Below are 13,237 nucleotides of genomic sequence, written 5' to 3' on the forward strand. Positions count from 1 at the left end.
TCTCAGCAGAAACCCTGCAAGCCAGAATAGAGTGGGGGTCAATATTCAACATCCTTAAAGAAAAGAACTTTCAGCCCAGAATTTCATATCCGGCCAAACTAAGCTTCACAACTGAAGGAAAAATAAAATCTTTTGTGAACAAGCAAGTACTCAGAGATTTTATTACCACCAGGCCTGCTTTACAAGAGCTTCTGAAAGAAGCATTACACATAGAAAAGAACAACCAGTATTAGCCTTTCTAAAAATATACCAAAAAGTAAAAAGCATCAACATAATGAAGAATTTATGTCAACTAATGGTCAAAATAGCCAACTAACATCAAATTGCAGTAATCCTAAATTTAAATTGACTAAATCCCCAATCAAAAGATACAGCCAAAACCCATCGGTATGTTGCATCCAGACCCATCTTACATGCAAGTATACATAAAGACTCAAAACAAATGGATGGAGAAAGATTTGTCAACCAAATGGAGAGCACGAATAAATAAATAAATAAAAAGCAGAGGTTGCAATTCTCGCCTCTGATGGAATGGATTTTAAAGCAACAAAGATCTAAAAGGATCAATGCAACAAGAAGAGCTGACGATCCTAGATGTGTACACACCCAATACAGGATACATAAGACTTGTAAAGAGACTTGGACTCCCACACAGCAGTAGTGGGAGATTTCAACATCAATATTAGATAGATCAACGAGATAGAAAATTAATAAGGATATCCAGGACTTCAACTCAGATCTGGAACAAGTAAACTTAATAACATTTATAGAACTCTCCACTTTAAACACACAAGATGTGCACTCTTATCAATACCACGTCACACCTACTTACAGGTTTAAATGAAATATTGGTTGGCCATTATTAAGCACAATTGATGGTATAAGGGAGGTTTTCATTACCCATTTTTAGACTGCATTCTAGCCTGGGCAATTAAGCAACACTCCCGTTCTCTCTCCCTCTTCCTCTTCCTCTTTTTTCCTCTTCTTCATTCCTTTTTTTTCTTTCTTTCTCTCTTTCTTTTTTTTTTTTTTAAATAATAAAAAAAAGAAACTTTCCGTGACAGCGCTGTAACAGCTGCCGCTTACTGCGTTCTTACTAAGCGCCAAGCTTTATGCTAGGCACTTCTATTTAGTCTTCACAGCAACTCTGACATGGGCACTATTATTATTAAACTCACTTTACAAATAAGGAAACTAAAACGCAGGGATGATCCAGCTTGCTTAAGGTTACACTGCTCATAATTGCTAAAGCCAAATATAAACCCAGCAGCCTTCTGAACCGCTGCCCTCTACTGCTTCTAGGACGTTCTCATCTCTCCTTTCTCTGAACTCCCATTATACTGTACTGAGGTTTCTGGCATGTGATCCTGTGTCCTGCATGGCTAGTAAAAAAAAAAAAAAGAAAAAGAAATATATCCATGTAACAATCCTGCACATGGACTCCCTGAATCCATAAAAATAAAAAATATAATTAAAATTAAAAGTAATGAATACGTACTAGGTACAGGTCAAGTAAATTTTAAGTGAGGGGACTCAGAGAATTTCTCTGGATCACATTAATGAAAGATAAAAGCCTCTGAAAGCAAAAGGGGCAAAAGAATGCCTTCCAGAAAAGGCAGTGAGACCCATGGTGCAAGGGAGGATATGACTGGCAGGTAAGAGTGGACCCTCCATCGGCAGCAGTAGGATGCAAGGTCTGGGCAAAAGCAAAGTCCAGCAGATAAGAAGGAAGAGTAGAAAAGCCTGAAGAATTGGTGTCGTCAGGACTGAAGGACTTACGAATGCTGGCAAGATCAAGGGCCTGGGTCACAATTCAAGGTTCAGAAAGAAAAAGGGACACGTTTCTTAGGAAGGATCTGATACAAGGATAACAAAGGAACAGTTGTTGAGTTAAGACTATATTGAATTAATCTGTGAAACTGAACCAGACCTTCTTGATTTGCCCATTAACCCAGGGGAAAAAAAAAATGTCACCTGTTCCAGAGGGGAGAAGTGGTGGAAAACAAGAGAGACAGAAGGTGGGAAAGGGTCCTTGATGAGAAAATAATTAAGCATTGAAGTACCCGACACTCTATGTGTTACAAAAGAAACAAAATGGTATCATTCATTTACAGTCTTTTGTGTAAGCAAGTGAAGAATCATTTTTTTCTCCAGAGTAGAAAGACATCCAATTATTTATATTATTTAAATTCTTCTTGAATTCACCATTCCCTTACTTTAGCATGGATCTCTGTCATAAAGTTCAACTTTTATATTCTACATGGCAATTCTGATTTCATTTCCTTATGTACGTAATATGCTATACATTTAGAAGGTCCAAGGGATTTCTAAATGCTATACAGCTTATCCTAAAATCTATATTAAAATCATTGGGGATATTAGACAATAGTACCCTACTAGCCTTTTGGAGTTAGTACAAGGAAAACCAAATATTACTGGAAACTACCAGAAGCTAAAAGACAAGAAAAAAATTCTTGGATCCTTCTGAGGGAGCATAGACCTGCTGACACATTTATTTTGGATGTCTAGCCTTGAAAACTGTGAGAGAATAAATTTCTTTTGTTTTAAGCCACCAAGTTTGTGGTACTTCAGTATAGCAGCCTTAGAAAACTCCCACACCAAGCTCACAAGTTGGTGGGTGGTAGAATTAGTCATCTAAACTATATGTTAATTAACTCTAAAACTATAAAATTACATCGGAAAAGAAATGGATGGCAAAAAGGAAGAAATAATGGTGTCAAATGTAAAATAAATCCAGATCAGCCAGTCCCGGTGGCTCACGCCTGTAATCCCAGCACTTTAGGAGGCCACAGCAGGTGCATCACCTGTGGTCAGGAGTTTAAGACCAGCCTGACCAACATAGTGAAACCTCATCTCTACTAAGAATAAAAAAAAATTAGCCAGGCATGATGGTGGGTGCCTGTAATCCCATTTACTCAGGAGGATGAGGTGGGAGAATCACTAGAACCAGGGAGGCAGAGGTTGCAGTGAGCCAGGATCATGCCATTGCACTCCAGCCTGGACAACAAGAGCAAAACTCTGTTTCAAAAAAAAAAAAAAAAAATCCACATTGGAATGCTTAGGTACTGTACACAAAAATAAATATGGACCTTTACACCTAAAGTAATTATATTTCTCTCTAATTTTTTAAGGAAAACATTAAAAAATAATCACATGATACATTCTGCTTTGAATCTGAATTCAGAGTTCTGCATTAAACATTTTCCTGGAAACATAAATCAGTATCTGGTTTCCTCAAAAAGCCAACCATCAGTCATTGGGTTAGTTCTATAATGCAATATATTAGGGGAAAAACTCTTACTTTCATAAAATCTATAACCCAGATTGATCACAAAACACAGCAAGAGAAATATGTCAAGTGGGACTAAGAAGTTTATAAATAAAAACTGCATGAAAGTAGAAGGCAATACAGAAATTCTGGGGTGATTCCCTAGAGTATGGGATTTTCAGCTGGAGAATGTGGATTCAAACACCACTTTTGACACTTGCTAGTTGTGTGACCTTTGACAAGTCACTTTATTTCTCTGAGCCTCCCTCTCTTTTGAAAAGCGACTCCATAAAACTTATACAGTTGTTGGGATAATTAAATGGTCTATGTAAACCATTCATTATGGTGTCTGACCCAGAATCAGTCCTTCTTAAATAGAAGCACAAGTCTATTTCAATAATACATTTTTCCCTTCATGATTTAACTGCCCTGATCATATGCACACAAGTTTCCACGTGGGTTTATGTCTTTTCACTCAGTTGTTCCCACATTTTTTAGGGGAGCAGATAGAATATTATTATAATAATACATTATATTGTGATTATAGGCAACATTATCCAAAAAAGAAAAAGTCAAACATCTCATTTGATGTTATTTCTAACACATTTCCTGTTGCCAATGAATAATTATTACTGAAATGGCACAAAAAGGCATGTTGCATCTGGCTTTCTATTTTTTAGTAACAAAGTGGTGAAATTAGAAGAGTAAATGCGGATCAAAGCAACCTACAGACAGATTTATTAGTAAGTAAATTATACATATATATATATATATATTTTAAGGCAGTGAATACTACAGTAGTATTTCTGCAAGACTCAGATCCCATGAGGGCTATTTCCTCATGCCTTCTTAGTTATTAACAGTAGAAGAACCCTCCTCTTTTTAGCCACAGAAGAGCTAACCACCTTACTCCAAACTTGTGTCGGAGAGCATTTTAACCTTAGCCCTGAGGGTTGGGAAGTAGTTATGGATGTACTGCTACTGGAGAGGACAAGAAAGCTGTTGAAGCACAACTCACTAGGGTTGCGTATCACACTTATGTGGGTTTCCCTCCATTCAACAAATCTCAAATGAAGAGGCCTGGGCAAAAGTGACTTTTTACTATGGGTGTCTGTCTCTGCCATTATGCAATTAAAAATAATGACCGTATCCATTTATCGAATATACTTTATGGTCCTGGTATTCTGTTGACTCCTTTACATTTAATTCACACAAGACCCAATGATAATCATTGATCAAATCTAAGTGATATAGCCTACTACACACTTAGGCTGTATGATATAGCCTATTACTCCTAGACTACAAACCTGTACACCATGTTACTGTACTGAAAATTGCAGGCAATTCTAACATAGTAACACATGTTTGTGTATTTAACTATATCTAAACATAGAAAAGGTACAATAAACATAGATTATTACAATCTTATGGGACTATCACCACATAGGCATTCCATCATTGGCTGAAATGTCTTTATAACGATTTTGCCTTCTATTTTTAAGTTATACCTCTTGGAACTCTATGTATTCAGGCATTTCCATCTAACTTTAAATCACAGTGTAGTTGTTTAAAACAGGACCTTAAACATATTGTTTTGGTATATTTTAGAAAAATTCTATTTTTCATAAGTTATATAGAACCAATTCCAAACAGGTTTCAAATGTCATGCCAAATAAGGTGCACTGTGATAGGTGAAGTTTTCATCAGGGCTAGTATCTGCTAACTGTCTTTAGGAATAAGTCAAAAGTAAAGGTTTCAGCTAAACCACGAAGCAAATATTGTTATTGTTACTAACAAAAGTAATAGTTGCTGTGTACTCAAGGGGAGACAGGCAAAGTGCTATATTTTAGAAACTGAAATGGTTAAAATTAAGTAAGTTGTTTAAGGTAACACAGCTTAGTAGGTTGCAGATCAAAGCCGCAAAACATGGTCTTTGATTTCAGACCACGAGACTATGTAGTCCAATTGTTTCTGAGACTGTCAATTACACTTAGATATAACTGAAAAAAATACGCATTCAGGCTACACAAAGTATGAAAATAAAAACTGCCAATATTAAAACACCAGGTTTTTTAATACACAGATAATTTTAAAAAGTCAAAATTTTTACAATACTATTATTTCCTTCCCACATAGTCTAAAGACTAAAAATACTTACAGACCTTATCTGTGTATTTTGGATTAAAACAAATATCAAATGGCATCCCAAATTTCCCTGGGAAACTTATTGAAAATTAAAGTGTTTGAGATTAAACCTAGAGCTTTCCCCTTTTCATCTCTGATACTGCTAATATTATCTGCTCCCAGGATTATCATCTGCTAATCTATGCTTTTATCTTTACTTAGAACAAACAGAACTATGTTGGGGTGCTTTTTTACATCAGGTAAAATTTGTATGCGATTATATCCTTTGGCATGTTTAGTCATAATAACAATGCTGATGATGATAAATAAGAATTCTTTCCATTTTAAAGTACCTTATAGATTACAAAATGTTTTTATGTGTTATTTTGGTGATACACACTTACAGCCATGAGAGGTAAATATTAACCTTATTTCAAGGGTGAGGGAAGCCTGGTTATAGTGGGTAAATAATCTACTCAAGCTCATACATCTAGGCAAGGTGGCATGAGAACTGGAGTCCAGATTTTCAAAATCATGCAAAATCATAAAAGGCTTCTGGTTTACCTTTGTCTTTTTTTTCCTTTCTGTTCCTGCTCATTCCCTCAACTCCATCTTCTCGCTTCCCCTCTCCTTTTCTCCTTTGTTCCCCCCACCCCTTTCCTTTTCTCTCTTACCTTCTCTCTAACCATCTGCTTTCAGTACATTTTCTACTGCTCACCTGCCTCAGGGGCTCTATGTGTATTTACAGTGACTCCCTGCAATCATAAAGTTCTCTTAGCCAATTCACAAACAGATATTGATGTAGCCTTGAGGAAGAGTTCAAGAACTAGGTTGTAAACTCTTGAACTGAGGAAGTTTGTTTTGTTCACTGCTAAATTTTCAGGACTTAGCACAAAGGAGATATTCAAGAAATATTTATTACCTGGATGAATGAGTGAATGAATGACATAATAAAAACTATGAGATCCACGTGAACACTTGGTAATGTTTAATTTACTTGCATATTTTTGCAAAAAGTTGTCCACTCTCTACTGCTCATTTTGTAACTGGTTTTGATGGTGGCAATATGGTTGGGATTTATTGTTTTGATGTCAGTGTCACTAATCATCACTCCCAAAAGGTACAAAGCACTTTAGACATACTAGGTACCCACACGGTTTCAGATTTACCTGCATATAGCGTATATTTTGTTCTTCATTCTTTCTTAATATACCACATATTAAATCATTATAAGTATAAATAGAGAACTTAAAAAAACTATTCAATTACCCTGAACTCTTTCAACTTAGATTTGAAGGATTTCAGATTTCTCTTCATAAGAAGTAAAAATCCTGTGTCTTCTCTATAAACACACAATAATGCATGCAGCCTTGCACTGTTAGTTTTCATGAACTGTTACATTCAAACTGTACAGGACAAACATTCTTATTAACAACCAAGCCATTGTAATTCTCCAAATGACTTTCAACCATAAAGGCAATTGCTTTTTAAAGACTAAGAAGAGTCAGAGGAAAAATAAAGGCCCTTTTTAACAGGTTTTTATTTTTGTTTTCGAGACTGAGTTTTGTTCTTGTTGCCCAGGCTGGAGTGCAACAGTGCAATCTTGTCTCACTGCCACCTCCACCTCCCGGGTTCAAGAGAGTCCCCTGCCACAGCCTCCAGAGTAGCTGAAATTAGAGGCGTGCACCACCACGCCTGGCTGATTCTGTATTTGAGTAGAGATAGGTTTACCCCGTTTTTTAGGCTGGTCTCAACTTTTGACCTTAGGTGATTTGCCTGCCTTGGCCTCTAAAAGTGCTGGGTTTACAGGCATGAGCCACCATGGCCGGCCTCTTTTATGTTTTATAGAAAGTGTTATGTATGCTGATAGATAAAATATATAGCTCATGTGAACTTTTATTATCTTACCTACACACTATGATGTCCATACATGATGTCTATTTTACTTTTCAGGACATTTCTAAATTTCTACTTGCATGTAGTATAATAGGCTGTTTCGCATTTACTTTTTCTTTTTCATTCCTAGACTCAGCTAGGTCAACAGTTACTTCTGTTACAAAAGAAAACTATTGATTTTAATAGGAAGTTTAAATGGCTTCATGGTTCAGTAGCTAGAAAAGGCAGAGTTCTAAGCACTGATATGTACGTGGTTTCCTCTTTACTGCCCATGGAGACATTGACTCTGGGGTTTTTATTTATAGTATCTGTTGAACATATATTTACTGAAAAGGAATGATGCTTGAATACTGTCAGGAGCAAAACTAATGTAAAGAAAAGTTATGCCTCCTTAGAAAGGTGGCAAGGCTGAATGTGAGAAATACACATTATGGTATCAGAGAAACATGGGTTTGAATCCTAACTCTGCCATTAACTTACTAACACTAGTGATGATAATAACAGTTTGGTCAGTGACAGACCACATATACAATAGTAGTCCCATAAGATTCTAGCACCATATTTTTACTACTCCTTTTCTGTTTTCACTTAAAAATACTTACCACCATTGTGTTCCAATTGCCTACAATATTCAGTACAGTAATAGCCTGTACAAGTTTGTAGCCTAGGAGCAATAGGCCATATCACAGAGTCTAGATGTATAGTAAACTATGCCATCTAGGTTTGTGTAGGTACACTCTATGATGTTCACACAACAACAAAATCGCCTAACACATTTCTTTTTTCTGGTGGGGGGTTGTCTCGTTCTACCACCAAGCTGGAGTGCAGTTGCACAATCTTGGCTCACTGCAACCTCGGCCTCCCAGATTCAAGTGATTTTCCTGCCTCAGCCTCCCAAGTAGCCGGGATTACAAGTGCCTGCTGCCATGCCCGGCTAATTTGTATATTTTTAGTAGAGATGGGGTTTCACCATGTTGGCCAGGCTGGTCTCAAACTCCTGACCTCAGGTGATTGTTCCACCTCAGCCACCCAAAGGGCTGGAATTACAGTTTTAGGCCATCGCACCTGGCCCACCTAACAAATTTCTAAGATAGTATCCCTGTCATTAAGTGATTCATGACTGTACATACTACTCTTTCTAACAGCTAACATCAAATAAGGTTGTAGCAGTAAAATCCAAATGAGGTCCCTTATTAAAAGCCCCAGGATTACTCTATAATCATAATACAAATCATTTAAATTCACTAAAGATCTAGTTAGTACATTCCAGGCACTCAGCTAGCCACTTTATGAGAGGTGTATCATTTAATCCCCAGAATTATACTGTGAAACAGCTGGTATTATCACCATTTTAAAACTAAGTAACGTGAGATCCAGGGTAACCAACGACATTATCTTTAATCACACAGCTAGGAAGTGGCAGACCATACATGAAAATGGGGTCTGTCTGGCTTATCTCTGTCTGAGCCACATGATTCATCTTTTTTTAGTGTGCTAAAAACAATATGTATATATTGTTCACCAAGGAGACTCCAGATGCCAACCAAGGAGACTCCAGATGCCAACAACACAGTGTTTTAAGTATAAAAGTGATTCTGATCTAAGGTACATCTTATTATAAAATCTGTTAATTAAAACAGAATTTTTCAGTCTTTGGAAAACATTTATCTTATTTACATTTGAAAGTATGCCAGAAAGAATGGTTGACTTCTCCAGCAACCTACTTACTGAGCCAATCAACTAAATAGTCTTGGTTTAAAACTTCAGCATCTCAAAGTGGCTTTTTTAAATGCAAAAACTGTTGGTCTTAAAAACAAAAATAAGAAAACAATGCAATTAGTTGTTAGCAAGCAAAGTAAAAGCTGCCATGAGCAAAACTGCAGAATTAATTGGTCGTAGTTAAACAACAATTCAATCAACAGAAAAGTTTGAATGCTCTATTCTGAGAGGTAACCAGTCCTATGTACTTCAAGATGAATCTCTCAGGAAAGCAGCTTTGGAAATGCTTCTTTGGCCTCAATACCATGGCCATAAAAATCTTTCAGGGATACTGAGGCCCTCTTTGTTTGCCCTTATAAATATAACTTATAGCTTTATCAATTATTAGCACAACTTGGAGTTTACATTTGCTCCTAGACCCTTTCCTCCTGTAGTATAAAGAAGCTTAAAATCAATGCTCAAGAATAAACATTTGCCACTTTATCAGAACATAAGTTGAACTGAAAAGAACTAGGAAGAGTGATAGCCTTGAATGATAGCCTGTTTTCTCTATACAGGCTAACTCATTTTTTTTTGATATACAAATATTGTATGATAAAGGTTATTTGGAAAGTTCTGTGCCTTAGAGATAATCAGTGTATAAATATATTTTTCCATACTGTTCTGTGAGTCTAAAAACTTTATGTGAGGTATCGCTATGTACCTATTAATCTAATATACTTAAATATTTTCATTAGGATACTTGCACTTCCTCTTTCTGCACCATTCTTCCCCATGCAAGAAGAATCTTCATAAACCATTTATATTATACCAAATAAGAATCAATTTTCATATTTCAATTCTATTTTTTTTAAACAACCCATCTTCCTAGGTTCTTTACTGATTAGCCACTAAACCACAGACTTTATTTACAGTTCAGTGTAAATATGTGTAGCCTAAGATGTCTTAACTCCAACTTAGGGGGAGGAGGAAGAATAGACCTTAGTGAAAAAAAAGAAAAGGATGCATGGATGGATCAGGAGAAGAAATAGAAAGGGACCTAGATTCAGCCAAGAGCCCACCTTCTGGCTCACAGGTGGGAGGGCAATCTTGCCAGGTAAGTCCTAGCTTGCAGACTTTATAAAATAAGAGCAGACAGGAAGAAAGGAATTCATGCACTTCCCATTAAACATAATCTGTTCTGCAAATGTAGTCATCCTTGATAAAATATAATTAGAGGTAGGTAGGTGTGCCACAATGAAGATAACTTTCCTATTCATCGTTTTGCCAAAGACGATAAAATTTAGAACTGACCAAGTTCTCTATGTGTTCTTGCACTCACTAAAGGTACCAATGGCAGCAAAACTGTTCCTGTCTCAAAATGGTAGGAAGCAGAAATTTCATGAAAGTTTTTTGAAAGTGTATGTTCTTGAAAGGAGGAGATAGGTGTTAAGCCACCAGTCACAGAATCATAAAACTATTTTGTACTCTTAACATGCACACTTCACTCACCCAAAGTATTAGTTATGAATTATCCCAAAGGAAAAAAAAAAGGATAGGAAAGCAGATGGGTTGCTATTCTGTATTAGCAGACCACACCCCATACTCTACCTGCGCCCACCACTAGGGCCGTGGGCCCGCAGGTGCGGATGCAATTCAGGAGGGAATTGGCGCGAATGTTGGAGTTGAGAAAGGCCACCACGCAGCCCAGCTTCGCCAGCCCGAACCATACGTGAATGAAGTCCGGCTCATTGCTCATCAGTAGAGCCACCGTGTCCCCCTTTTTCAGCGAGGAATAGTTCAGGAAGACATGGGCCACTCTGCTACTCCTTTTGTCTACATCCTGATAGGTGTAGATGTCTCCCTCATAGATGATAAAAGGTTTCCGAGGTTGCCTTTTGGCATGACACAAGAATTTATCCAGCACAGTCACCAGCTCCCCTCTCTTCTTATACTTCTCCAGCCGAATTCCAACGAGCACCACCTTCAACAGGAACCAGAAGTCATCCCAAAAGTAAGGGAACAGGAGCTTCTGCAGGAAGTGCAGGACGACCATTCCGGCCCCTACAACTGTTAGCCATGACAGAAGCATGGGGGCCACGGGGGCAGAAGGCAGCTCTGCTCTCAGCCCCACCAGCCTCCTTCTCTTCCAGGCACAGCTGTCCACGCAGACCGCAGATCTCACTACTCAGGGCTGACACCTTAAGTTCTTGTCAGAGTTTCCGGTGCGGGTGGGGGAGGATCCTGCGAAACAGAATCAGAGGTTTGCACCGAAAAGGTCGCCCCAAGGGGTGCTGAAGATTAGGCTTAAGTTACTGCATGGCTGCAGAGCAGGGAGCCTCTGACTACTGCGAGAAACCAAGACAGGCACCCTCAGGGGTCTTGGAATCTGCTACCCCAGCGCTGCACCCTCGCCTCCCAACCGCGACAGCGGCCCCTCCCCTGCCAGGTTCTCCAGGACTTTCCAGCTCTCTTCTCCGTGAGGGCTGGGTCAGTCCTCTCTGCTTTTTCGACCCTAAGCAAACCCCAAGGGAACCCCACCACGCTCAGACGGTGGTCCAGGGGCAGATGCTTTTTCCCCTTGGCGTACTTTTTCTGCGATCGTGACTTGAAGGCTGAATTCGAGCCAGGAAAAGCTGGGGTGATGATGATTGAGAAGTGCAGTGATTTACAGTCTCCACGCACCAGAAACAGGGGCTCAGGACCGCGCAGGGGCTCAAGACCACGCCTCTGCGGCGCAGCCCCCGTCCAGCCCCGTCCAGCCCCTTCCAGCCCCGCCCAGACCCGCCCAGCGCCCAGGAACTCCCCTCCGCACCGGGACCGGAGAACCGCTCCTAGGCGACCCACGCGTCGCGTCGGCTGGAAAAGGCTGCCCTTACCCCAGCCGCAGCTCGCACTCTAAATGTTGTTAGACTGGCCGGGTGTACCTCTCCTCCGAACCTCACTAGGAGTGTCGCCCGCCCACCTTTGGCCTCCAGGCTCTGGGCCAACCACATCCCCTGGCGCGCGGCCCCTGGGACAACCTGGGCCCCTCCTCCTGCGCCTCCCTGGGCGCGCGTCCTACCACCTAGATCGGTGTGGAGAGCCGACCTGCTCACACCCCAAGGAGGAGGCACACGACTGGCATCTCCGGCGGGGAGTGATGTGACAATCTTGGAGGGAAAACTAGGGATCTCAAAGGCTTGGGATGGAAGGAGAACCAGGTTGCTGGAAGTGGGTGGCGCGGAGATCCTGGCTAGGCTTTTAAGGTAGAACAGTGTTACACAAAAGGTCATCCATTGAATCAATTAATAAGAACTAAACTAGAGAACGGAAAGAAAATAACAAACATCAAAAAATTGCAGAGAGAGAGAGGAGGGAGGGAATATGTATGAACAGGACAGATCCAATAATATTCTGTAAGAAAGAAAGGAATATTTGGACACACCACAAAATTGTACTGTTTTTTACAAAAAGTATTTTTGAAAATATGTTGATAGGTTGGTTTTCACATTTATATTAGCACGATATCGTTAGAGGGCGAAGATAGCGCATTTTACAAAATTTGGCAACAATATTGATTAATTTGAAAGCTTCAGTCGATATCCATATTTAAAAGTAAAAACAAATCTTATAATGTTACCTCTGGTCCTTAAAAATAACAAGATTCCCTCCTTCCTGAGACAGACCAAATAAAGAATTGTCATGTCTTCAAACTAAGTATTCTAAAGGGAGTGGGAAGGTGGAGAATTAATAAGTAAATGAAAAGGATAGTAAAATTTCATACAAAGATGGAATTTTACTAAAGATAGAAAAACTAAAGCACATTTCATTACACTTGTTTTTTGTAGCAGACACCATCATCCCAGCTGTCTGCTTTTAAGTGTGTATAAATGGTTAATTGCATGTATTAAAATAATTAGGATTGCCTCACATTGTCAGGCATTTCTCCCTTCTGCCTCATGTTCTGCAGACTAATTCTGGCTAACCTCAGATTCCATAATAAAAGAAAACTGATAATTCTAAAAACAAACTCCAGTTTATTAATCTGAAAATGATTACTCGGAAGTCACAGTAAAGAGCTCTTAAAGCCAAAGGAATATAGACTCTTAAAGCCCCTTTCTGTAAATGACAAAAAAACGCTTTCTGAATTTACTCAGGAGCTCTGATCTTTATTCAGAAATATCTCTTTAATTAGGAAACAGTATCAAGTAGTCTATAATTTGAACACTTTACAACTTAAAGAGCATC

General features: G+C 39.0%; 1 protein-coding gene across 1 annotated transcript in view; it reads right to left on the bottom strand.

Moving 5' to 3' along the window:
- Positions 1 to 11,922, bottom strand: part of SLC27A6 (solute carrier family 27 member 6) — a 62,129-nt gene extending 50,207 nt beyond the window's left edge. Inside the window, exons 1-2 of the mRNA XM_002744634.5 lie at positions 11,598 to 11,922; positions 10,619 to 11,251 (exon numbers count right to left, since the gene is read on the bottom strand). Of these exons, the coding sequence (XP_002744680.1) occupies positions 10,619 to 11,099 (481 nt within the window). The 5' untranslated portion in view covers positions 11,100 to 11,251; positions 11,598 to 11,922. The remainder of the gene's footprint in view (positions 1 to 10,618; positions 11,252 to 11,597) is intronic.
- Positions 11,923 to 13,237: the final 1,315 nt, after the last annotated feature.

The sequence above is a fragment of the Callithrix jacchus genome, chromosome 2 (genome assembly GCF_049354715.1).
Source record: "Callithrix jacchus isolate 240 chromosome 2, calJac240_pri, whole genome shotgun sequence".
NCBI lineage: Eukaryota > Metazoa > Chordata > Mammalia > Primates > Cebidae > Callithrix > Callithrix jacchus.